The sequence below is a fragment of the Diceros bicornis genome, chromosome 18 (genome assembly GCF_020826845.1).
Source record: "Diceros bicornis minor isolate mBicDic1 chromosome 18, mDicBic1.mat.cur, whole genome shotgun sequence".
Taxonomy (NCBI): Eukaryota; Metazoa; Chordata; class Mammalia; order Perissodactyla; family Rhinocerotidae; genus Diceros; species Diceros bicornis.
The window spans coordinates 17,021,668-17,045,669 of record NC_080757.1 but is presented as its reverse complement, the minus strand read 5'-3'; the positions used below and the strand labels follow the sequence as shown (position 1 = coordinate 17,045,669).

The 24,002-nt window shown below is 57.2% G+C and overlaps 1 protein-coding gene across 5 annotated transcripts in view; it reads left to right on the top strand.

Annotated features, from left to right (window-relative positions):
* ABR (ABR activator of RhoGEF and GTPase) overlaps positions 1–24,002 on the top strand; it is a 180,536-nt gene that overhangs the window by 148,644 nt on the left and 7,890 nt on the right. For 4 of the 5 annotated variants that reach the window (XM_058560160.1, XM_058560161.1, XM_058560162.1 and 1 more), the window contains 4 exons: positions 21,030–21,089; positions 21,335–21,444; positions 22,113–22,252; positions 23,377–23,511. In XM_058560160.1, coding sequence (XP_058416143.1) covers positions 21,030–21,089; positions 21,335–21,444; positions 22,113–22,252; positions 23,377–23,511 — 445 coding nt within the window. Of the gene's footprint in view, positions 1–7,013; positions 7,191–21,029; positions 21,090–21,334; positions 21,445–22,112; positions 22,253–23,376; positions 23,512–24,002 lie in introns of those variants that run through there. The other variant, XM_058560164.1, reaches the window with a different exon arrangement.

Genomic DNA, 24,002 nt, shown 5'->3' with positions numbered 1-24,002 from the left:
TCTAAAAAACTGGCCCTAGGATGGTTCCACTTTTGATTTTTTTCAAAACCTTTGAGAAAAGGACTTAGCAGAAGAATTACCGGGGACCTCCCTGGGTGAAGGCTGAGGCTGGACGTGAATGCTGATAGGAGACACTTTAGGTGGGCTCTGCCGGCCTCCCTGACTGTGGGCTCTGCAGAGCCCACCATGGCCCCTCACTGCCAGCCTGCCTTTGTCATGGCACTGAGGAGTGTGGGCAGTGGTGGCACTCAGTGAGGGACTAACCCCCAGGCACCTGCTCCCCGTGGTCTGGGACGGGGAGAGCTGGGTGCAGCCTGCTCATACCTGCGGAGGCAAGAGCTGACCCGTGCTGGCTTCAGGGCCGAGGTGACCCAGAAAACACTAGCCTGACTGACTCGATGAGATAAGCGTTATCCCATGGTAAGGCCACTGAGGGGAGCCCCCAGCAAGGCAGAGAGAGTAGAGATAAGACATGAGTTTCAGATCTAGGACTCTGACCCAGAAGTTTCCTTAGAAAGCCCCTGATCTCCCCAGCTTCCACATCTGCCCCGCCTGGAAGGAGAGCGAGGGCCAGTGGCCGTGGTCAAGAAAACAGCAGTTCTCAGGAGGCCTGTCCGTCAGTATTGTTCTGCGCCCACCCCCGGAACTTAAGGTCTGAGCCATCCCCTTGAAAGGAGGATCAGGGGCTTCAAATTCTGCCTGCAGAGCTTAGGGATTACTGGGGGGGCCTGAAGAGCCCCCAAGACGGGTGGTGGACAAAGAAGATGTGAGCAGGTGGGGTCCCAAATCCCCACTTCAGCCAGGGGCCTCAGCTCTGCTTCTGCTCTTATCTGACTGGGGGTCGGGAGACTTTGGCATAAGATTTAGGGGAGTGTCTTCTCCTTAAAAAAAAAAAAAAAATTCATCGATGACCATTTGTCTGGTCCAAGCTTCTGTTTTGACAGGTGTGGAAACTGAGCCCAGAGACAGAAGGTGGCTGCTGAGTCCCAGTGACCAGGGTGACCAGGCAGGACTCGCTCCCAGAAGCTTTCTTCTGTGCACTTGGAGCTCAGAGTTGGGTGGAAAAGCATTGCTTAATAAGAGAGAAAGAGGAAAAGGCATGGAGGCCCACTGGACCCTGACTTTCTTTCAAACCTCCTGCCTGAGGCTGTTATGCCTTCAGCCCGTGGCTTGGCAGCCTACCTGGGGTGCTCTGCCCACTGGCTGTGCTGAGAGACCCCGGCCACACCACCTCCTTCCTGTGAGGAGGAGCAGGCCAGCGGCCAAGAGGGTCTGAGCATTGGTCTGGCCATGAGTTACGTCCATGAGTTGTGTAGGGAAGGAGTGGATGGGCATGTGGTGGATATGCTCTGCCCACTCTGTCCGGCTGGGGGAGGAGGGGGGGCTGTTTTAGATAAGCAAGATGTTCCCAAAGGCTCAACTTGATTTTCCATCCTTTTCCGTGACCAAATATGCCGTGAGAATCACTAGGGTTGCCAAGGACGTGCCATCAGGACAGTTCTTCCGCAGTGACGAGCCCTGTGGCCGTGTCAGCCTCTCCGTATCTACAGAGTTGAGGTTCCAGAGCTTAAAGAGCTGCACCCCGTGCACAGCTGTTTAGCAGGTGGGACCCAGACCCTGGGCAGTTCTGGCCTGGACCGCCTGCAAGAGTCCCTGATTGCTGACACTCTTCTCCTTGGAGGGGTGGGTGGGTCAGTGGTGGGGTGGCCAGGGCTCAGTTTGGCCAAGTTAAACTATGAACTGTTCAGAGTCCTCCTCGCCTGGCACTTGGTGGATATCGATTCAATGATGGATGAATGAGTGAATGAGCAATGAGTGAGAATGTAGCCTCTAGGCTCTGCTCCACCATTCGCTGCTCGGTGAAATTTTTTTTTTTTTTTAATTTTTTTAATTAATTTATTTATTTTTCCCTCAAAGCCCCAGTAGATAGTTGCGTGTCATAGTTGCATATCCTTCTAGTTGCTGTATGTGGGACGCGGCCTCAGCATGGCCGGAGAAGCGGTGTGTCGGTGCGTGCCCGGGATCCGAACCCGGGCTGCCAGCAGTGGAGCACATGCACTTAACCGCTAAGCCACGGGGCCGGCCCTGCTTGGTGAATTTGAGCAAAGCGTTCCCGTCCCTGGGCCTCCTGCGGGCCCTGATCAAAGCAGATATTCGGAAAGTATGGATGGAGAGAGAGAAAAGCACGAATGGGCCTCACTTTCTCGTTCTCTGAGGCTCTCTGCCCTTCTGGCTCCCAGGTTTGGGTTAGGACAAGTGCAGAGCAAGATGAGAACACACATCAGGAGTGCAGGGACTCCAGAGCCGTTGATCTTAAGGGGACTTTCCCGTCCCCGCTTCTCCCATTTCCCCTTTCATGTGCCACCCTCCCTGCCAACTTGCCCATCCTCTGCGTGGGCCCCAGTCTCTCTGGGCTCCCAGCACTGCCCGGCCCTGCTGGTTCTCTCTGTGCCTGTCTTTGGGCAGGGACTTCTGCGGGCGTCATTTCTGCAGCTAACACCCCCCACCCCACCTTGCTCTGCACCACCTCCTTGCCTCCAGCTCTGCCCTGCGGGGCCCGCTCCGTGCTGTTCTCCTCTGGGGCTGAGAAGGAGCGTTCTTGGCAGACCCCAACCGCATCCCTCCTGGCCCTCATCTTCAGCACCATCCAGGCTCCTCGGGCTTCCAGCTCCAGCACGCGCGACTCCCTGGGTGGCCTTTTGGGGCTCCCCTCCGCCCTCCCAGTCTGTCCTCGCTGGGGTGTGGTGGCCTTGGTCTAGCTGGCTGCTCAGAAACCACCTTTCCTGGCTTAGAGTTATTTGGCTGGAGAACAGGGACAGGAAATTGGGGTTCTAGTCTGGGCTCGGGGGAAGATGCAAGCAATTCCAGTGGGAAAAAGGAGGTCACCCCACAGAAGCGCCAGCAGCATCCCTAGGTTCTGAGGGAAAGCCTTGCTCCTCGTGTTCACAGGCTGGAGGATTTGCCTGGAAGCTGTCCCCACCCCCACCTGTCACCAAGGCAGCACTGGTGGCAGTCCCTGCCTCTCCCGCCCACACATCTCAGGCTGCGTACATTCTCTGTTGACCTTTTTTTCTTCAGTGATGCGGCTGCTGATCACTTTCACCTGATTTTGCCTCAGTCACAGCTGTGCTGGGCGGCTGGTCCTGGCCACCCCAGGTGGATACCTGCCCCCCCCAGGTATAACCAGCGATCCTGCCCTGCGTCTCTCTGGGGATGGCCCCTCTCATTCCTCTGGCACAGAGCCTGGGGAGGGGATGAGGGAGGACGGGACAGTCTACTAGGAATGTTTTTAATTCCAAAGGCGGCGACATCTGTTCGTGTGGGCCTTACCGCCCAGGCTCTGTTTATCCAGACAGGGGGCCCCTGCATGTCCTCAGAGGCGGGTTCTGCCAGGTGTGGCTGGATGGAAGGGGTGGACAGAGGGAGGAGGGGGTGCAGGCACTTCCTGGGTGGCCAGGACAGCCTGAGCCTAGCCCATCCAGCAAAGATGAGGAAGGGTCCACGGTGGGCTGGAGTGACCAGAATTCAGACTCCTGCTTTTGAGGAATGCTGGGAACATTTGTCTTGCACAAACCCCCTGAGGCCTGCTCCTAGACCATTGATTCCAGGAAGGAGTGAGTCAGGCTTGGGGAAGAGAAGGCAAATCTGTGCTGTCCCCAGAGAGAACCCCCAGCGCACAGGGAAGAAGAGAAAGATGAGCATCTCAAGGGAAGAGCCTCCCAACTCATCTGCCCATCTGCTAAGGCGCTTGTGTCACCATGGAGACCAGTTGGCCATCTTTCATCCAATCAGAGCTCGCTTTTCCCAGACAAGTGTTGAGCCTGGGGTTCCTGAGACAGACAAGTGTAGGGCTATGGGAACAGGATCTGTACTGCCCCCCTTCTCCCACACACCCAGCAAGCAGGGCACGTCTTGCAGAACGTTCCCCCAAACTGCACCCTGTGGAATGTGACCCAGATAGAGGGAAGAGAACTTAGAAAGCCAGCAAGGAACCAGTTCTGAAGTTAACCAGCCGGTGGTGCCAGGCGCTGTGTGTCTGCAGCAGGTGAACGTGGTCAGCAATTATAATGGCACCTTACCAGCCAGTTATACAACTAGCAGTTGCAGAGAGCTGAAGAGATGCAGAGTAAAGCCAGGGTGGATGGCCTTTTTCCACAGCTCTTCGAGCCCATGCCAACCCATCCCCCTCCAGGAAGCCTTCCCTGATTCCTCTGGCTAGAAACTTTCTGTCTTTTGTCTCGACTTTCATGGCACTGTATCTGTACTATTCTTGTGGCATAACACTGGGTTTCTTGAGGGCAAAGATGATGCTTTGTCCGTCTAGGTATGACGCATGGTAGGTAGACAATCGATGTGTGCCAGATGCGTGGATGCCTTTCTGCTTCCTGTGAAGAGGTGTTTACGCCCACATCTCCTCTCCTCTCTTGGACTGTCAGATTTGTCAAGCGCAGACTTTGATTCGTCTCTGTGATTCCTCAGCCCCCACCCCTGGGTCAGGCACATAGCCAGGCCCTTGGTCAGTGCCTCATGAATGAAATGAATGGGATGAAGAAATGAAGACTGTAGGAGTGAGCCACCCCTGCCTGGAGGAAATGGGTTTTGTGGCAGCCAGGGTGAGGAAGCTGCCTGGTCCCTCGTGGGGCTGGAGGAGGACTCTCTTCAGAGGTGGCACCCAGGTGCCCTAGGAGAGGCAGGTGAGCGATGAGTCAGGAGGGGAGGCTCAGACCCCAGCTGGCCAGGGGCCCCAGGTGTGTCCCTGCTTCTGTGGGTCTCCTCCCCTGCCCTCAGGGGGTGCTGAGAAGGCTGTGTGACTCAGCCCCGTTTGGTTGCAGGGGCTTTGGGCCACTTCAGCTCAGGAATGAGGAGGCTCTGTGCAGCCTTGGCAGCCCAGCCCTGCCCGCGCTCTGCAGAAGGGGGTGTGGAGGGTGGAGCCCTGGAAGAGATGGGGCTGGCCTGGCCACCCTGCAGGGCCACCCAGAGGCCAGCAGAGCCCCGAGGGCCCACCTCCACCAGCCAGGCAGAGGGCAGTGCCAGACCAGCTCCTGCCCCACTGGGGTATCACAACAGTGAGGGCGTCAGCTCTGCAGTTGGCCAGGCCTCTCCGTTCACAGCCCGGCCTGGCCATGGGCAAGTTGCTCAACTCCTCAGTGTCCTTAGTTTCCTCTAGTAAATGGGGAAGCGGGGACGCTAGTGCTTACTTCATAAGGCTGGGGGAGCAGTGAGTGAGTTAGTTCATGTGGAGGTTTAGCATGGTGCCTGTCGCATAGGAAGCTCTTGGTAAAGGGCAGCCCTTATCATGGCCAGGTCTGGGCTATCTCTGCTGTGAAGCTGCCCCTTTCTCAGGAGGCCCTGCAGGCTCTGAGGTCAAACCCCAAGACCTGTGTTCTGGTTGCGACCCAGCAGGAGCATTCCAGATGCCAAGGGCTGCTTCTGTGCCCTGACCCCCCTGCCCGGGGTCAGCTGAGAAGTGTCCTGACCCAGCTCTTTTCCCCAAATCCAGAGCGGCAGCCCCGCTTCAGCGAGGCCCGGCAGTTGTGAGCAGCGGGGCCTTTGGAGGGGACCTGTCCCTCCCCAGCTCAGGAGAGAACTTCACCTCCCTGAGCCCCAGGCCTCACTGCTCTCAAACGAGGACGATGACACCAACATCACAAAAGTTGTGAGGCTTAAATGCAATCAGGTATTTGAAAGCCCTTTGCATGGAACCCGGCTCACGGTTGGCACCATGAAAATATTGGTTTCCTTCCTACCCTGTGCCTACCTCTGCAGTGGCGTGACATCTTGGACACCTCTGGGTTTTGTGTGCCCTAACCATTTGAGGTTCAGGCCTTTCTCTTTTCTCTGAACGCCATACTCTAACTTGTATTGTTGTCTTGCAGAATGATCCACTTCTCCCTCGGATTAGAGCGTTCGCCAACTTGAGGGTCAGGAACAAGTTCTTGCTTCTGTCTCCCAAGGCACCCAGCACAGGCAAGGTGACTGACTGCCCCTTGGCAGTGGGCGTCCTCTGCCCCTGGCACCACAGGCCTTTTTGGGGCTTTTCTGGTGAGGTGCATGGGACCATGCTCACAAGTGGCCATGTGACGAGCACCTCTTGCTAGGTACCTGTGACCAGTGTCGTCCTTGGCTTTTGCTCATGTCCCAGGAGAAGGCCCGTGATGGCCAACTCCTTCTGGGGCTGCTGGAGCCCAGGAGGCTGCCCGTTAGGGAGCTTCTTTATTCTCTACCTTCCCCACAAGAGTTTATGAGTGCTGGTCCATCACCAAGTAGGCTAGAGGGGGGTGCCTTTGGGCAGGGATTGGGGACACAGGAGGTAGAACCCCAGGGCAGTGTGACTCCTTGGCCGGGGTGAGGGCAGCTGTTGATGGCCAGAACGCAGCTCCTGCCTCTGAGCCCTGGCCCCGCTAAACGCCCTCTGGCTTCCCCCAAGCCTCCCTCAGACGCTGAGGCCCCAGGGTGCAGCCTGGTGGTGAAGGGGTTAACGGGAGATCTAGCGGGGAAGGGACTGGATTGTGTTGAGCTGCTTGTCAAACTTTATTTAGTAGGGGCTGGAGGGAGGGATGCCGGGTCTATGAGGAGGAGCCCCAGCCTGCCAAGAGTTAAAACCCGGAGGCTGGGATTTTTGGAGGGGGCAGCCTCCAGCGCTTCTTTGAGTCACTTCCTTCGGTGCTGCGGGCGGGTGCCTCTCCGCGCTGCCTCGGGCGGGCCGTGGCGCACACACTCGGCGTCCGTGTCCCTGTGCCGCTAGCCGGCACCAGCGGGCGGAGGAGAGGCCCGGGCCGCGTGTGCCCCTCCGTGTGCCCCTCCGGGCGGGCGCAGTCTCCGGGGAGGGGAGGAGAAAGCGGAGCCGCGCACCATGCGCTCCCCTGCCCGGCTCGAGTAGCAGCCTGGCCGCCCGGCTGAGCGCTCCGCACCTCCCTCTCCGCGCCAGGAGCCCCGGCGGCCAGCGCTACCCGCGCCGCTCCCGCGTCCCGGAGCTGGCCCCACAGGCCTGGTGGCCGTCGGGGCTGGGCTCTGCCGCTGCCGCCGGCATGACCGACGTCCTGCCCCAGCCCGACTGCAGCCTTAAGGCGGTGTGCGAGCCCCTGGAGCGCTGCTGCCTGGATCAGCTGGAGGAGCCGGGGAGCAAGCGGCCCCCCAACACGGGCGCCCGGCTCTGGGGCCGGGTGCGCAGCAAGCTTCTCCGCCAAAAGGTGCTAGCTGGGGACCAGAGGGGGCTGGAGGGGGTGGCCTAGAGGGACTGAGGGAGGGCTGGGGGCTGCTGGGGCCACTCTGCCCTGCTCCCTCTGGAGCTCATTACAGCTCCTGCCTGACCGTGGAGTCCTAGGACAGAGGTGGGGTATGTGTGGGTCTGCTCTAAGTGGCCTTAATTTGATGATTAATGCTGGTTGCTCCCCCCACTCACGACCCTGGCTGCTTTCTCTGCAACTGTCCCTGTCTCAGGAAACGAGGATTGTCTCCTGTGGGAGAGGATTCTGCCTGGCTCTTTTCTGAGTCTATACCAGCAGGAAAATGAACAGACTAAGTAAGGGGCTCCTGGTCTCAGTGTCCCCCCACAGTGCCCAGCTCGGGCCCAACCCCACTGCATCCAGCGGACAGTGCTGGCTGCCCCTTTGCTGACAGGCACTGGCAGAGGCCCCTCAACGCGGTCAGCCATGTGGGGTTTCTTTGTGCGGGGTTATGGGCGTCATTCCCCACCAGGGAGGAAGGGGAGGGCTGTGGGGAGGTAGTGGTGTTGCTGGGGCTGGGGGCTGCCGCTTTAGGGACCACCCAGATGGCTGCTGGCCCAGTGCCAACTAGGCACCAGGCGACTCCATCAGTGTGGCAGGGGTTTCCTGACCCAGCGGGCAGCTCAGACCAAGCCATGCCAGGGCAGACTGCCCATCCGCCTGCAGTCCCAGACCTGGGTGGGGATTAAAATCGGAGATAGAAGCTGACTGTCCTGCAGCTGGGCAGACTGCCTTGGGGCTGGCTTTGGGCCCTGGCATCAGGCATCCGAGGAAAAGCCAGACCCAGCTTCTAGCACACAGTAAGCACTTGATAACTGCAGACCAGATTAACTGCCCAAGCAAGGGCTGTGTCCGTCCTTCAGGGCAGTGATAAGGGAAGCTTTGGACAGTCCCTGTGGCTGATGGGGATTTGCAAGCCCTCCTATAGCTCCGAGGGGGTCCCTTTGTGCAAATCCCCATTGCCAGCCAGCATGGAGGCTCCTGGCACCTGCCGAGAGGAAGTGATCTTGGGCCCATTGGCTCCTTGTCTAGTTTTGTCCCCTGCCAGTGGGGTGTACTTGACTTCCCAGAGGCGACATCAGTCCTGGAAAGTGCTGGGCAGGGCAGCAACTTGAGCTGTCCTGCATTGGCCCCTGTGTCACCTTCAGCCTCTCTAGGGACCTGGCTAGCAGAGCCCTGCTGGCCTCAGCTGCTGCCAGAGCCCCTCGGCGCTGAGGCAGCTGTCTGTGCCCAGCGGCATGGAGTCATCCCCCCCTCCCCACACACCCTCCAGCCCCTGCTGAGGCCAGCAGACACCAGCCCAGTCCATTCCTAAACCTCGAGGTTGGCAAGAAACTGACCCAGCAGGTTCCTGGTCCAGTGCCAGCCAAACAGAGCCCTTCCCCTTTACTTGCCCCTTTGGGAGGTGCCTGGCAGGGAGGGGGCAATTTTTAGACCCTAAAATCCCAGAGTTTCCATTCTTTCCCTGTGCGTTTGTGACTGGCAAAACCAAGAAGCCCCTCCAGGAATTGTTCAGCAGCTTTGCCTCTGATGGTATCTGATAGCGCTGTGTCTGACGGTGCTCTCTGGGCGAGGGTGGCGGCCGGCCAGGCGCTGGGCTGCTGAGCTGACTGGCGTCAGTGCCGCTGCAGGGTAGCTGCGGTGCTGGGATGCTCTGTGTGGCAGGTGATTCAGTTCTCTAGCCCCTGCTGTGTGACAAAGTATATCGGTGTCACGGACACAAGGGTCTGCACCATGAGTGACATTCACCCTGTTGTGCCTGCCTTGCTGTGCCCAGGCTGGTGGGTGAGCAGGTGGGCTCATGGAGCCAGGCCCGCTGCCCACTCCCCATCTTTCCCCAGCTGCATTAACCTATTTTTTTCAGTGTAGCAGGCTCCCTGCCAGACGAGGGCTGGGATCAGGCAGCAGCCTGGGTGGGGTAGGGTGCCAGGTACTGCCCAGCCTGGCAGGAGGGGTCACTTTGTTAACTCATTAACTTTGCCCTGAGGATTTGATGCTCTGGATGCCCGAGATACCTGTGGCCCTCCTACTCCCATTTAACTAAAGATATGTTAAAGGCTGGTGGGGGGCGGTGTGTGACTCATCAGGGACCCCGTGCTGGGGCTGAGGAATCTGTTCAGAGGGAAAAGTGGCAGTGTTAATCTGTGGGGCCTCTGATCCCAGGAGCCTGCAGTTGCTGGAAGAGGGGAGACAGGGACCACGCAAGGCTCTGCTCTGGGTCCCAGGGGCTGTGGTTGGGATTGTTCTTGTCCCCAAGAGCTCTGGGGCTGGAGCCTCATTGCAGCCCCTGCCTTGGCAGTCGGTCTGTTGTGCAAGCATTCGGCAGAGGAGACACGTGGCACTTGGGTTTGTGGGCTCTGCCAGCGCTCTCGGCGCTTTACTCTGCATTCCTACTTTCCTTTTCCTCTTTTTTTTTTTTGCTTCAAATCACACTCAAGCAGACCAGGCCCAGTGCCTCCTCCCATCCTGCCTGCTTAGGTTGCACTTTGGAGAGAGAGGGGCTGAAAGAGGAATCCTGCCTCCCACCCCCTGAAGTGTCCAAAGGTTTTAAGGGGGTCACTTATGGGGGCCATAGAGGGGCTTGGAGGGCCCCAGGGAGGCCAGGCCAGGAGCATTTGTCTAGGGGGGATCTAGGCCCCTGCTGTCACCCTTCAACCCAAAGATGTCGCGACCCAGACCAGGCCAGATACTGGCCAAGGGGGGTACTCAGGCTCACCTGGCAGAATCCAGGGGAGTGGGAGAGAGTCGAGGACAGTTCCTGATGACCTCGTCTCTGCTTCAAGAGGGTGCCACGTGGGCTTCAGAATTCCAGCCTCCAAAGAACTGCTCTCAAGAAGCTGGAGGCCGGCAAGGGAACTGAGGCATTTCCTCTAAGCCCCGGAGTGAGTCCACCTGCTCTGGGATGGAGTTTCCTGTCCTCTACTTCTAGGGAGGGCCAGAGGTGTTACCTGAGGAAGGACAGGATTGGGGGGGCCCCTTTGGGCCACTTGTCTGGGGAATTTGGGGGCTCAGGAGGGTCCCTTTCTTTGCCATCTGCATTGCAACCAAAGGACAGCTCTAGCCCCTCCCAGAGTCTGTCATTTAACTTGACAGTTCTTCCTAACGGGTAGCACCAGGTACACAAACCATGTGCTTATCCCCAAGACTCCCTCAGCCATTCACTGGCTGTTCCAGGCGCTGAGGGTACAAGGGTGCTGGGGTATAAGATATAGATATGTCTTGGGCTCATTTTCTTTATTTCAAAATCTAGGTCTGGGCATCAAGAAAGGTCTTGAAACCTCATGTAATAGATATCTGTCCTGCTCCAGCTGCCCACTGCTCTGCCCCCTTTTCCCCAACCCCACCCCCCTCCACCTTATTTGCTAGAGGGAAAGGATCTGTGTCTTCCCCATTCACAGCCGCTCACACCCCTCTAGTGATCCCTCAGCTGTAAGAAAGGGACAGTAGCGCCTCCCCCTGGGGCCGGAGACCCCTGCGGCCAGCCCATTTCCTCCTGGGCCTCTGTGTGGGCCTGGATTGTGACCAGGCTGACTGGAGGGTTGGGAGGGGAAGTGGAGTGACCTCCCTGCATTCTTCTAGAGTGAGAGGACCTTACTCGTGGGGCCACATGGGTGGTCTCCTGACCCCCAGTGCTCCCGCTTCTCCACTGAGCTGACTCCCGAGTTGCCTGTTTGATTCTGCAGAGCAGGAGTCCTCAACTCTGAGCATCTGGTAAAGGTTATGGAGCCCCCACCAGACACAGAGCCACCCATATGCACAGACTGTGAGCTGTTTCAGAGAGGGTCGCAGATCCCAAGGAAGGAACCCGTGCTCTAAGTGAACTGGCGAGGTGCTGTTTCTTGGCCCTGGGGAGGTTAGAAGGGGCCCTGGCCCTCTCCACCATCTCTGCAGTCCACAGGTGGCTTGGCCAGGCCACCATGCTGGGCTTGGTGCCCCAGCTTTTGGATGGCCCCGGACCAGGGGGAGCTGAGCCTGCCAACCAAGGTGGTTTCTGAAAGGCCACAGCTGCCCAAGCCCAGTAGATCCAGGAGCGTCCAGGATGCAGGAGGATCCAGAGGCAGTGAGGCCCCAGGAGGGCAGACGTTTTGGAAAGAGCCCAGGAACTTCTGCAGGCGTTGATCAGGGAGCACAATCTCGAAAGGCCCCGCCCTCTGCTGAGTGACCTTGCCAGCTGCCCAACTTGTCGGGAGCTGGTCAGCTGGTGCTATTTTGGCTTCCTGTTCCCTGTCGTGCTGGGGGTAGGAAGGGTGTTTGTGTTCTGACAGCTCCCTGGCACCCTAGAGGAACACTCATCCCCCGTGCCTGGAACCTGCCTGCCCAGTCCCCGCAAGAATCCAGAGTCAGTCCTGGGTCCCAGTGTGCCTTAGACTAAGGTTCCATTGTCTCTGGTCCCCAGGGTGGGCCTGAGAGGTGGGAAGCGACCCTGGGACCTGCCCTTTGGATTCTCCTGCAGGGAGCCTGGCGGGCCCCAGAGCCCCACGGTGATTTCTCCGCTTCTGCTTTGGCTGAGTGGAACTTACTATGAGCCAGAAGCTAGAACCGTCTTTATCCTGGACAGTGACCCCAGCCAGGGTTGATGCCTCAGGTGGGCACAGCCAGAGCAGCGACAGCCACAGCCCCTCTTCCTGTCAGATGCCTGAATGCCTCCTCCGTGCCCTGGCCTCCTCCTCGGAGCACCCGCACCCATCAGGCTCGTGCGGGACAGGATGCCAGGGAAGGGAGGACACTGGGCTGCTGTAAGTCAAGGGGCCTCATTTTCCTAATCCTGAGTCTGTTTTCTTGCTGTGAGACTTGGGGCAAATCTCTTCACCTCTCTGGTTCTCCAGCATCAGCGTAATGAAGGAGCTGAACAGGATGATCTCCCAGATCCAGTTCATGTGGTGACTTTGGCCACGTCTCAAGATTCCTATTCCTAAGCCTTAAACTCTCAACACACTGGGAAAGTCTGGGTGGGAGAGGTCACAAGGCTGCCCCTGGGCCCAGGCCAGCCATTCACTGAACACAGAAGAGAGGCGAGCAGGAATGTGGGCCGCCTTGACCCCTGTCCTGAGGGAGCCCTAGCGGAAAGGCATTGCTCCCTCCATCCCCCGCATCCCAGTTCATTCTTCTGGTCCCTGAGTGTTGATGGGGCGCCTTCATGTGCTGGGCACTCCAGAGGTGGCCCAAGAGTCAGGCAGTGAGTGAGATCATTTCAGGCTGGACAAGTGCTGTGAAGAGAATAAAACCGGGTGATGGATTAGAGAGTAATGCGGAGGGAGAGGCCTTGCTTGAAGAGATCATTTTGAGCTAAGATTTAAATGACAAGAAGGGGCCGGCCCCGTGGCTTAGCGGTTGAGTGCGCACGCTCCGCTGCTGGCAGCCTGGGTTCAGATCCCGGGCGCGCACTGACGCACCGCTTCTCTGGCCATGCTCAGGCCGCGTCCCACATACAGCAACTAGAAGGATGTGCAGCTATGACATACAACTGTCTACTGGGGCTTTGGGGAAAAAAATAAATAAGTAAATGACAAGAAGGATTCTTGAAAGATCCAGGGACAGTGCATTCCAGGCAGAGGAACCGGCAAGATGACAGCCCTACAACCGGGTGACCAGCGACCGCGCTGCGTTCAGGGGCAGACAGGCCACGTGGAGGGGTGGAGTGGGCAGCAGCCAGGTTGCACAGGGCCTTGTAGGCCGTGACACGGAGTTCGCTTTTAGCGTAAGTGCGGTGGGAGGCCAGCGGCGAGTTTCAGTGCAGTTTTGGTGATGCCAACACTTGAGCACCTGCGAGCACCAGGCGTCGTTCTTAGCCCTTGATGTGACTTAGGTGGTGACCTGCCACGTGCTGTTATTATCCATGCCATCTTCCATGTGAGGAAACTGGGGCTCCTAGAGACACAGATGAGGTCACGTGAGTGGCTTGAGTGCAGGAGCCAGCGCTCAAACCCAGGCAGCCCAGCCCTGAGCCCCCTGGGGGCGTGTGGCTGATGCTCAGTCGTCCAGTTGTCCAAGTGGTCATGGAGCCCGTTGGCTGGGGTTGCATGCCCTGTATGGGGTGCTTCTGGAGGCGGGGTCTCACCCAGGAGCCTTGTCGTCTGTGGTACCCAGCATAGCGTGCTGTGCACAGAAATGGACACGCCGATTACTTCCGATGATGTCTAGTGACCGTGAGGCTCGCGGCATGTGGGCCCTGGGAGGAGCCCACCGAGAGACCCCTCAGAGCGGGCACGGGAGGTACAGTTGTCGGTGCCTCTCGTTTTCACTGTCAGGCTCTGTGCCCAGACAGAGCCGTCCTGGGCAGGGAGGATGAAGTCAGCTTCAGAGAAGATTTCTGTAATTCTTACCAAACCACTCCAAGTCCAGGGGGAGGCCGCTGAGCCCATGGTGGTTCTAGAGGCCCTTGGCCTTCCCCTGGCAGCTAGCGTGAAACCTCCCAGTCAGGACCTCAGGTAGCCTCTTGCCTTGGACTTTGACCTCTAAGGTGGCCCCTTCCCTTTGGGGACAAGGCTGCTGGGGGCCGCCTCTGGGTGGCTTCGGCCCTAACCAGTTCCTTTTCCTGAGTGTCCCTGCCCTTGTTACCCTGTGCCCCCAACACGGCCCTGTGCTGGGGCGAGCCAACTTCCTGGCTGTCAGTTTGAGGCCTGGCTCTGGGGTGAAGTCTCCAGGCTGTGGGGCAGGAAAGGCCGTGGTGGGTGGGCCATCTCTGAGCAGGACGGGGCCCTGGGGCTCTGGGAGAGATGTGCCCAGCCTTGGGGGTCCCAGAGCAGCCCAGGCTTCAGTTCTGTCTGCAGCTGCGCTGGCTCAAGGGCTCCAAGTCTGGCAGGCGCAGGGCGGCTGGAATGTGGAGCGCTGGGGAAGGCAGGTCATGGTGGGTGCTACGAGACTAACCTGGCTTCAATAAAAGCCGCATTCAGAGCCGCGAAACCCTTTCCATATGTGGGACTTGGGGAACTTCAAAGTTCAGAGGAGGGGTGGGGGAGGGGTGGCGGGCTGGGGTGAAGTGGCCTCACCCTGGTGCCTTGCACGCACACTCAGCACAGCCTGTTGCGTGGCTGGCCTGGGAGAGGGGGCCTGACCTGCGGGGTGAAAGCTGGAGGGGCAGACCTTGCTTGGCCTTATGGTGGGGGCACCCTGGCCTCTGGGAAGATGGGGTAAGTTTACTGAGCCTGACCCCACTCTCCCCCGACCCAGCTGCTGAGCTGGAAGCCAGGATATAGGCCCTGGCGTCCCCCACCCACGGCCTGGCCTCTCTCTGCATTTCTCTCAGAGTGGCCACGTTGACGGAATCCTCCAGTACCCTCCCTGAGAGGGAGGCTCCTGGCAGCTCCCTGTCACCTCATTGCCAGCCCTGCCATGCCTCACGCTTGTGGTCTGTCCCAATGACAGCCTGGCTTTAACGTCCCAAGTGACCCATCCCAGAGCATGTGGACGCACTTGGAGGAGGGCAGGGGAAAGGCAGCCCAGGACCGCCACCATGGCCTGGGAGCCACAGGAAGTGTACCCACCGTCAGACAGGACACTTGGCTTGGGGCCTGGTCTCCACAGCCCAGAACTTGGCCTCTGGCAGGGGTCCCCAGAAACACGGCCAGACACCTCCACCTTCCGTTCAGTGCCCCGTTCACTCTCAGGGTGACAACTTCAGTTACTGGGTTTATTGCCCTCGTTGTTAAGAAGCACTTAGTTTTTATTAGCCCTAAAAACAACCCTAGGCTTTGAGGGAAGTCCACGCCACCACCCGCGACAGGCCCAGGATGCCAGGCCCTGAGAGGGACAGGAGGTCATGGCTGAGCCTGGGGAGGCGGGCTTCTCAGGGCCTCTGGTTCCCAGGCTGTGGAAACGACAGGGTGAGGCTCCAAGGGAAGGGGTTCAGTGCTGAGGGGCTGTGGGGAGGGTGGTGGAGGCCTGGGAGCCCTTGGGGCCCCTGGTCTTCATGGGTCCCCATCACCCAGTGAGCCCTTGCGTTACATCCCAAAGTAACACATGGATGGCTGCTCTGGGCCTGTGCTCCCCTCTTACCCCCCACTTCTGACTGGTTGTCCCCACTGCCTTAGACTGGGGCCACCACAGGCCCCTCATTGTAGATTAAGGAGCCCATGTGAGGGCCTCTGGGAAGGTGTGGTGGCAGAAATCACCAGAAGACTTCCAGGCGAGGTATGTGGTTGAGGGAGTGTGGTATAGTGGAAAGACTGGCCCACAGTCAGAAGGACCCGTGTTTGAACATGGGCTCTGTCACCTACTAGGGGGAGCAGGAATGGGGACCCCAAACTCACTGTTGCCTCTGAAATGCCAAGCACTTGGAGGTGGCCGTGAACAGCCCTTGAGCCAGAGGGAAGGAGAAGCAGTGGGGTCACCTGCAAGGTGGCAGGGAGGAAGGGCTTAGACCTCTCAGAGGAGACCCTCGAGGACATGCCTGAAACAAAGGCGGTACCCACCATGTGGAGGATGCCCGGGTGTGCACAGAGCACCCTCCCCTGCCCTCGGATCCTCAGCTCCTCTTAGCCCCGTGCAGGGCCGCTGGGGTGCTTCCCGCCCTAAACCTGAGGCTGCTGAGGCCCAGAAAGGTGAGGCAGCCTCCCCAGCCACCGCCAGATTCTCAGAGAACCCCCGGTCTCCTTACCTGGGGATGCAGGGGCCCAGCATTCTGTTGCAGGGGACACGGTGGCTCTCTCGTGGACATCAGTTCCAAAGGTCAGCTGTTCTTCTTGGGAGAGGTCTGACTGCAGCCGTGACCTGACCGAGTCTAATGCAAAGGCAGAAAGGACAAAGCAAGGCCCTGGGTGCCCGTGTACAGCCCAGTCATTCATAACCTTCTCCAGGATGTTCTGTGGCCTGTTTCTGTCTCTTGCCTGTGCCCTGCCTTGGGGGAGCCCCACTCGTGTGTGTTACCTGTGGGGTAAAGGAAGTGCCCTCTGGGGGTCTCCCCCAATCTGGCCCTTTGCAGCCCCATGTGTCTCCCTCCCTCAGGTGATCCAACGTCCCCCAGGTACCTGCTCCCCAGGGTCAGTGGATGGCACCTGTCTGCTGGGACTGGAGGGTGAGTGGTCAGGTGTTCCCGTCCGTCCGCTGACATCCTGGGGGCTGGCTCCTCCGCCCCCAGCGCTAATCTAATCAGGAAATAGCAGAGTCCACATTTCCCAGGGGTTAAAAATAGCCACAGCAATTCAGGCAGCATCGTTTCTTTGGAAAATGTGCCATGTCCCTCTCCACTCCGCACCCTCCCTTCTCTGTATTTAAATGATATCCTGAAATAGACTTGGTTTCTGGAGGCTGCTGGCCTCCTGGGAGACAGAGCTTCATTGTCGGGGTGCCAAGGGGCCAGGCAGACCTCCCCGCATGGGTACCAGGGCCACACCTGTAGAGGGGATCTGGAATATGGCAGTGGTGGGGAGTCTCAGGAAAACACAAAAGTGCCACCTCACTCAGACCTGGCCTTGGGCAGGCTGGTGTATGGGAAACAACGGCAGATGGTGCCAGCAGACTGCAGAGGGACAGGGTCCTAGTGCAGCAGGAAGGCGAGGGGCAACTGAAGATTCCTGAGGCCTGGCGTTGTCCAGGAAGGCTTTTTGGAAGAAACAGGGCTAGAACTGAGCCTTAGCATCAGGAGTTGCTTTTCCTGTCTCAGATGGTCTCAGGAAAACACACTGTTGCTACTTGGCAGCTAGAACAAAAGCGATGGGGAGGGAAGGGATGGAAGAATTGTACGGAGGCGGGCTGCCAGCACCCAGGTCTGCCCATGAAGCCAGACCATGCGCCAGGAGGCCTGATATCTCCTTTCTAGATAAATAACAGCTGCCTTGTGGCCAAGAGGTGCAGACGCCAGGCGAGGTGCTTACATGTTCTCTTGCCGGATGGGCAGAGCAAGTCAGTGAGGGAGACTTGACTTTGTCCCCCAGCTTCCCTTCCCAGGTGCATGGCACTGGGCAAGTCCCTCATTCTCGTTAAGCCTCAGTGTCCTCAGAGCAGCTGTAAAAGCTTAAACCTCACAGGTTTCTGATGGTGATTAATTGAGATGCTGTCTGTAAAGGGTTTGTCATGGTGTCAGACTTATAGGAAATGCTCAGAATACGTCAGTTGCGGGCCAGCCCCAGAGCCTAGCGGTTAAGTTCGGTGCGTTTCGTTTTGGCGGCTCATGTTCAGTTCCCGGGCATGGACCTACACCACTCATCTATCAGTGGCCATGCTGTAGCAACGGCTCACATAAAAAATAGAGGAAGATTGGCAGCAGATGTTAGCTCAGGGCAAGCCTTCCTCAGCAAAAAAGAAAAAAAAAAGTCGGTTGCTGTTATTATTTTCCATAACAACCCTCTGAGGTAGGTATGGACACCCCTGCGAGGAAATTGAGCTTCAAGGAGGTTAATTGACTTGCCCAAATTCACACAGTTGAATGGAAGAGCGAACATTTGGATCCGGATAGGTCTGACTAATCCCTGCACTTTCCCCACTCAGGCTGTGTCCAGATGCCACTCCAGGACCCAGGGAGGCACCACTGGCTCAGCCCCTGGCAGCTGCCAGGAGGTGCCAGCTCATGGGAGGCTAGGGCAGGGGACGGGCGTTAGGTGAATCTGACTTGTGCCATGACCATGGAGTTGGCCTGAGGCTCATGCTAGTGCCTGGAGAGACCTGCGTTAAAAAGGGGTGGTCATTCCAGAACGTGTGTCCCAAGGGTAGCATCTGCTTCGTTGACACAGAGCAGTTGAGATCTCTCTACTCCAGATGGCCATTGCTAGAGGACAGGGCTGAGGACAGACCCAAGCCTTGTGTTCAAGACCAGCATTCTGAAAGGGATGGAGGAACTATAAGGGGCAGCCTGTGCTATAGGCCATTGAGGGTTTGGGACAAAAAGAAGTTTAGAGGGGAGGGAGGTTTCAGGGGCTTCCTTTGGGACCCACTAGGATACTTGGCCTCCAGCCTTCTGGAATAGAGAGCCTGGGCAGCAGCCAGGCTGGTGAGTCCCGCAGCTTCCCTTGTGTGTTTGAGGAGGTACTGGGCTGGGGAGGAGGGATGCTCGGTTCTCTCAACACTGCTCTCCCTCCCTACTGCTCTCAATCCATCCCTCCTCTGGGCAGGGAACTTACTGTTGAGGGCTGAGCCTGGGCCACAGCGACCCAGATGCAGACTCCAGACCCCATCAGAGGCTTGGGTACCACCTGCCCCCAGCTGCCACGTGGGTCATAGAAGGTCCGGGAAGGACTTACCTGGAGCTGTGGGATGCCCCAGGGCCCAGCCTACCCTGGGCTGACAGGGATCTAGTTTTCCTCTGCAGGGACGGTTGAGCAGCCGTGTTCAAACCCTGGTGCACATGCCCATGGGGGTGCAGAGACTTTCTGAGGGGTACCTGGGCAGGGAGAGTTTAAGGGAATTGATTTGCAGATCCTCAACTCCCACAGGTGCCGTCTGCCTGAGAAGGGCCTTTCGCCATCACCTCTCTTCGTCTGTAGAGCAGCCCAGGGCTCACTGCGGGACTTGGCCCAGGGCGCCAAGACCTCCTGGGTGGCCAAGAGAGGGGCCACTTGAAATGTGGGTGTAGGTGTGAGAAAGTGAAAGACTTCAATGGGCAGTCACAAATCCTTTCACAAGTCAGGCGGTTTCCAGTTCTTTGCTTTCCACAAAACTGATGGAAATTGTCAGCTGAGAGATCACTTAAATTTTGGTAATAGATATATATCCAATTTAAGGCAAATAACGAGGAAAGAGGTTAAAGAATTGCATAATGTTGCTATAATAAAACTATTTTCAGCTCCATCTACTTATTTATGTGAACAAGATGTTTCATACTTTACATCTTTTTTTGTGTGTGTGAGCAAGATTGCCCCTGAGCTAACATCTGCCAATCCTCCTCTTGTTGCTGAGGAAGACTGGCCCTGGGCTAACATCCGTGCCCATCTTCCTCCACTTTATATGGGACACTGCCACAGCATGGCTTGCCAAGCGGTGCATCGGTGCACGCCCGGGATCCGAACCGGCGAACCCCAGGCCACTGCAGCGGAGTGGGCACACTTAACTGCTTGCACCACTGGGCCGGCCCCCATCCTTTACATCTTTAAAAACAAAACCAAGAAAAATTTGAGTAGAATTGATGCTGAACCCTGTTTCACCCCAGCAAAAAATAATATCCATATACATACATGAACTAAAACAAAAAAAATGCTCTATCCACCTCATTAAGAGATGCAGTTCCACCAAAATGGTACTTTGCTGCTGAATATTTGTTAAAATTTGTAATGTGTTGGGTTTTTTATTGTAATAACTAATCCAGAGTATGGGTTGAGTATTTGGAGCCTTGTGGTCTCAGGAAAATTTTCATTTCCATTTATACCGATATTTTTGTTGAAGCAAAAAGTAATAGGGTGATGAATGAAAGACTTTAAAATATAAAAATATAAGCTAGGACAAAATTCTTTGGGAGAAATAGGATAGAAACATAAATTCGAGGAGAAAAAGAAACAATGCAGGGTTTCTACAAGGGGAAGAAGAGCTTGTTCATGTTTTGTTTTGTTTTGTTTTTGTGAGGAAGATCAGCCCTGCACTAACATCCAATGCCAATCTTCCTCTTTTTGCTGAGGAAGACTGGCCCTGGGCTAACATCTGTGCCCATCCTCCTCTACTTTATATGGGACGCCGCCACAGCATGGCCTGACAAGCGGTGCATCAGTGTGCGCCCAGGATCCGAACTCGCGAACCCCAGGCCACCGCAGTGGAGCGCGCAAACTTAACTGCTGCGTCACCAGGCTATCCCCTTGTTCGTGTATTTTTAAATGGCTGATGGCGGGTATTGGATCACTACGGTACTTGGATTCCGCTGACTACATTTAAAAGAATGATGTAACAGTTTTATTTTTAAGATGTAAATATTTACATTATTCTGGAAATTATGTTCTTTGCAGCTATTTAAACTTGCTTTGGAAATATTCAGCAAGTTCACCAAATATTCAGAAATATTTGGAAATATTCAAAAATTAAATAAATGTAATGAATTCAATATTCATTAAAAATGTGCCAGGGAGTGCAAAGTTTTTCAAAATTAGTTTGTGGGTGCACAAGGAAAAACAGTTTGAAGGCGACTGAGTTAGGGAAACAGAGGCCTGTGCCGTCCCATGTGAGGGGTGCCTCTGAGCCTCCCCTGTCCTCCACACCTCCCTTCCCACTTCCTCCTGCTAATCTGGGGGCCTCCCCTAGAGAGTGTTAGCTTCCTGGGGGGCCAGCCGCTCACCCCAGGTTATCTCCTTGAGTCTTCACGACAATCCAGCGAGGCAGGTTCTGTTACTGGCTCGATGAACAGATGAAACAAATGGGGCTTAGCGAGGTTAAACCTTCCCAGGGCCCCACGGCTGGAAGCGGCAGAGCCTGGAATCAGACTGGGCACCTGACTGCCAAGACCAGACTCAAACCTCTTCATCGCGCTGCCTCCTGTTCAGCACCTCCATGTGCATGGCTGCAGCCCCTCCTGGCGACTCCAGTTCATCAGTGGTTGAGCTAGTTGCTTTCTGTTTATGAACCTCAGTGTCTGCATCTGTGAAATGGAGTGACAATACTCATCTTACAGGGTCAGGAGTGAATGAGATGTGATGAGCAGAATGCCTAACAGTGTGCTCTACTTCTTTCACAGCAATGGCAGGGGAGTTCCTCACTAGCTGGGGCAGGAGGGGCCTGGGGGCTGGAGCTGCCCTGAAGGATCGATTTCAAGATAAGCATCAGGCACCCCTTCAGCCTTCTTGACCATTTAGCAGCCTATGAGCAGTTGCTGACCAGCAGGCAGAGCCCTGGTCGGGTCTCTGAACTGTCAGCTCTCTCTCATGCGTGTTCTCTTTCTTTCTCTCTTTGCAGTTGGATCCACAAACTGTAGAAACCAAGAACTGGCACACGGATGTGATTGAGATGAATGGGGTGAGCCCGGAGTGCGCAGTGGGTGGGCAGCCCCATCAGGTGGTTTCCTCAGGGTGCTGTCCTGCCCCTGCCTCCCCTTAGCCCAGTCCCTCTCCCGTCTCCTCTGCCTGCACCCTTCCCACTCCCATCCTGCAGGTGTTTCAGGGAGCTCTGGATGCTAGAAATACCTCTTGTTTGCAGTATTCTGGGGCATTCCTCAGGCTCTTATGCCCGGGGGGGACTTATGCCTGCCTACCCCCAACCAGATCAAAGTGGAATTCTCCATGAAATTTACCAGCCGAGACATGAGCCTGAAGAGGACCCCGTCCAAAAAGCAGACTGGCGTCTTTGGTGTGAAGATCAGCGTGGTGACTAAGTAGGTGCTGCCTCCGGTGTCCGAGTGCTGGCGTCAGCGCCCGGGCCCCTGTGAGCCCCTGCCTTCCAGCCCTCCCTGCCTATGCTGGCCCCTCATCAGTCACCCTCCAGGTCAGTCGTCATGGACGGCCAGTTTGGAGGCCAGAAGTGGCCCGCGGAGGTGTGTTCTCTGGCTCACACATGCTTTAGCAATAAATGAGCCAGCATGTTGACATCGGGCGATTGCGTGTGAAAAGCCCAGATCGTCAGCTTCTCATAACAGATGGGAAGACCTGACAACTGTAGGCCCACGTTTTGGCAGTCGCGGGCTGGAATCGAGGGGTGGCATGCGTCCTTCCGATTACCACCATCCCCTCCATGCGCTTTGTTTCCAGGACCTGACTCATTTCCCTCGTGTAGGTTACCTGCCGGGTCCCCCACAAGCATTTGAGTCTGAGACCTCTGTTCTAAGGGAACATTCTTTCCTTAGAGTCTTTGGGCTTATCTCTCCAAACTTTCTCCTGCCTTTGGTCCCTCAGCAGGCAGGCCTTGGGTAGACTGAGTGGGGGGATGGCACAGCCTCTTTCGCAGCCCTTTCCGTGCCCCCCTCCTGATCCCAGAGGCTAGAGCTCTCCAAGGCCAGGGTATGCAGGGAGCGGGCTCCCACCCCTCACATCGCCTCCCCCACAGGCGAGAGCGCTCCAAGGTGCCCTACATTGTCCGGCAGTGTGTGGAAGAGGTGGAGAAGCGGGGCATCGAGGAGGTCGGCATCTACCGGATATCAGGGGTGGCCACGGACATCCAGGCACTGAAGGCCGTCTTCGATGCCAGTGAGTCTGGGAGGCCCAGGCCAGGGGTGACGGGGAGAGGGTGCTCCAGCAGCTCGTAGGGCCGGCAGGAGAGCCCAGTGTTACCAGGAGGCCTTCTCCATGGAGTGGCCCCAGCTAGCCCATGGCAGAGGAGCCTTGGTCTGTGACCTGCGGTCCAGCATGGCATGGGGTAGGCCGTTTGAGTCCCTGTGGCAAGTGCTCATCCTGCATTTTCTCATGTCATCCTCCTGCCCTCCAATCTCTCATCTACTGCTACAGATGAGGAAAGTGAGACTCAGAGAGGCCAAGTCACTTGCCCAGGATTACCCAGTTTATACATTTTGAGCCTTATTTAAACTCAGATCTTTCTGACTCCAGAGTCCATGTTCCTGGCTTTCTGGCTAGCTCCAGGGTGCCTGGTGGGCTGCAGGGAAACTAAAAGCTTTGAGCCTGAGCTGGAGACTCAGGCTCGCCTCTGCTGTCCTCAGGGCCCCTTTGGGCGGGCACTGCTGCCTCCGGCTTTGACTATAAGCTCCTCGGTGGCGGGCCTGACCTTTCTGGTTCTCCCTTCCCCCATCTCGCTGGTTCAGACTGCAGCGGCAGCAGCATGTCCAGTAGTCAGGAACCTGAACTGGCCGGGCACTGCTGATTCCATGGCAGCCGAGAGGGGCCCCGTGGGTCTCTGGAGAGCTGCCAAGTAGACATGGTCGGGGAGCCTGGGGTGGTGGGGCTGGGGACACGCTGGCACATGACTCCTCTGTGCAACCTGGAAGCTGGGACTTTGTCAGAACGTGAATTTAGGTGTGAAAGATGTACAGTGCCTTCCAGAGGGGTTAGTAGTGGGGAGATTCCAGTGGGAAGGAGGGTGTGTGACATGGGTGTGAATGTGGTTCCAGAACTCTGGATGATGAACTATGCTCCCCTCGCTCTCCCCCATGGAGCTGAATCATGGACCACCTGTGGGCACTACCTACAGCCTGCTTCTCTGGGGGACACCAGACCAGAGATGGGGTGGGTGGGGGCGCCCATGGCCAGGCTGTCTCAGGATGGATAGGGGGTGGAACAGGGCCACCCGCCCAGCTGAGGGCTGTGAGAGAGAGGTGGCTCGGGCTGGCATGGCGCCTGACCTCACACCTCCTCGACAGATAACAAGGACATCCTGCTGATGCTGAGCGACATGGACATCAACGCCATCGCTGGCACCCTCAAGCTCTACTTCCGGGAGCTGCCCGAGCCCCTCCTCACAGACAGACTTTACCCAGCCTTCATGGAGGGCATCGGTGAGGCTCCAGGGGACCTGAGGGCTGGGCTGAGCCAGGCCTCCCTGACGAGCAAAGTAAAGAGAAGAGATCTGTGGCTGCCCTTGCTTGTTAACCTGCCCAGTACACCGGGGCCACGTGGCTGCGTGGCCCAGAGGACAAGGCGTAGCCTGCTGGGGCCTGATCCAGAGGCTGGACCTGCTCTCTCCCCACATGACCCAGTGGGCTGCCCTCTGTGCTTCCTCCTTGGACACTGACCTCCTTGCTTGGAAACCCGGGTGTCCAGGGAAATCTGCCCTGAGGTGGGTGGGCCAGTGCCCCAGAGCCAAGGAGAAGCCTGGTTAAAGCTGGAATGCACTTAAGATGGCTGGTGCTGAGCCTTCCAGAAGGAGCACTCTTGTCTCATGTATCCGTGGATGGGGAGGAAGCTGAGAGCCCTGGCCAGCAGGGTTCCGGCCTCCACCCATGGCCAAATCCAGGCCTGGGCGCATCCCTCCTGCCTTTTCTTCTCC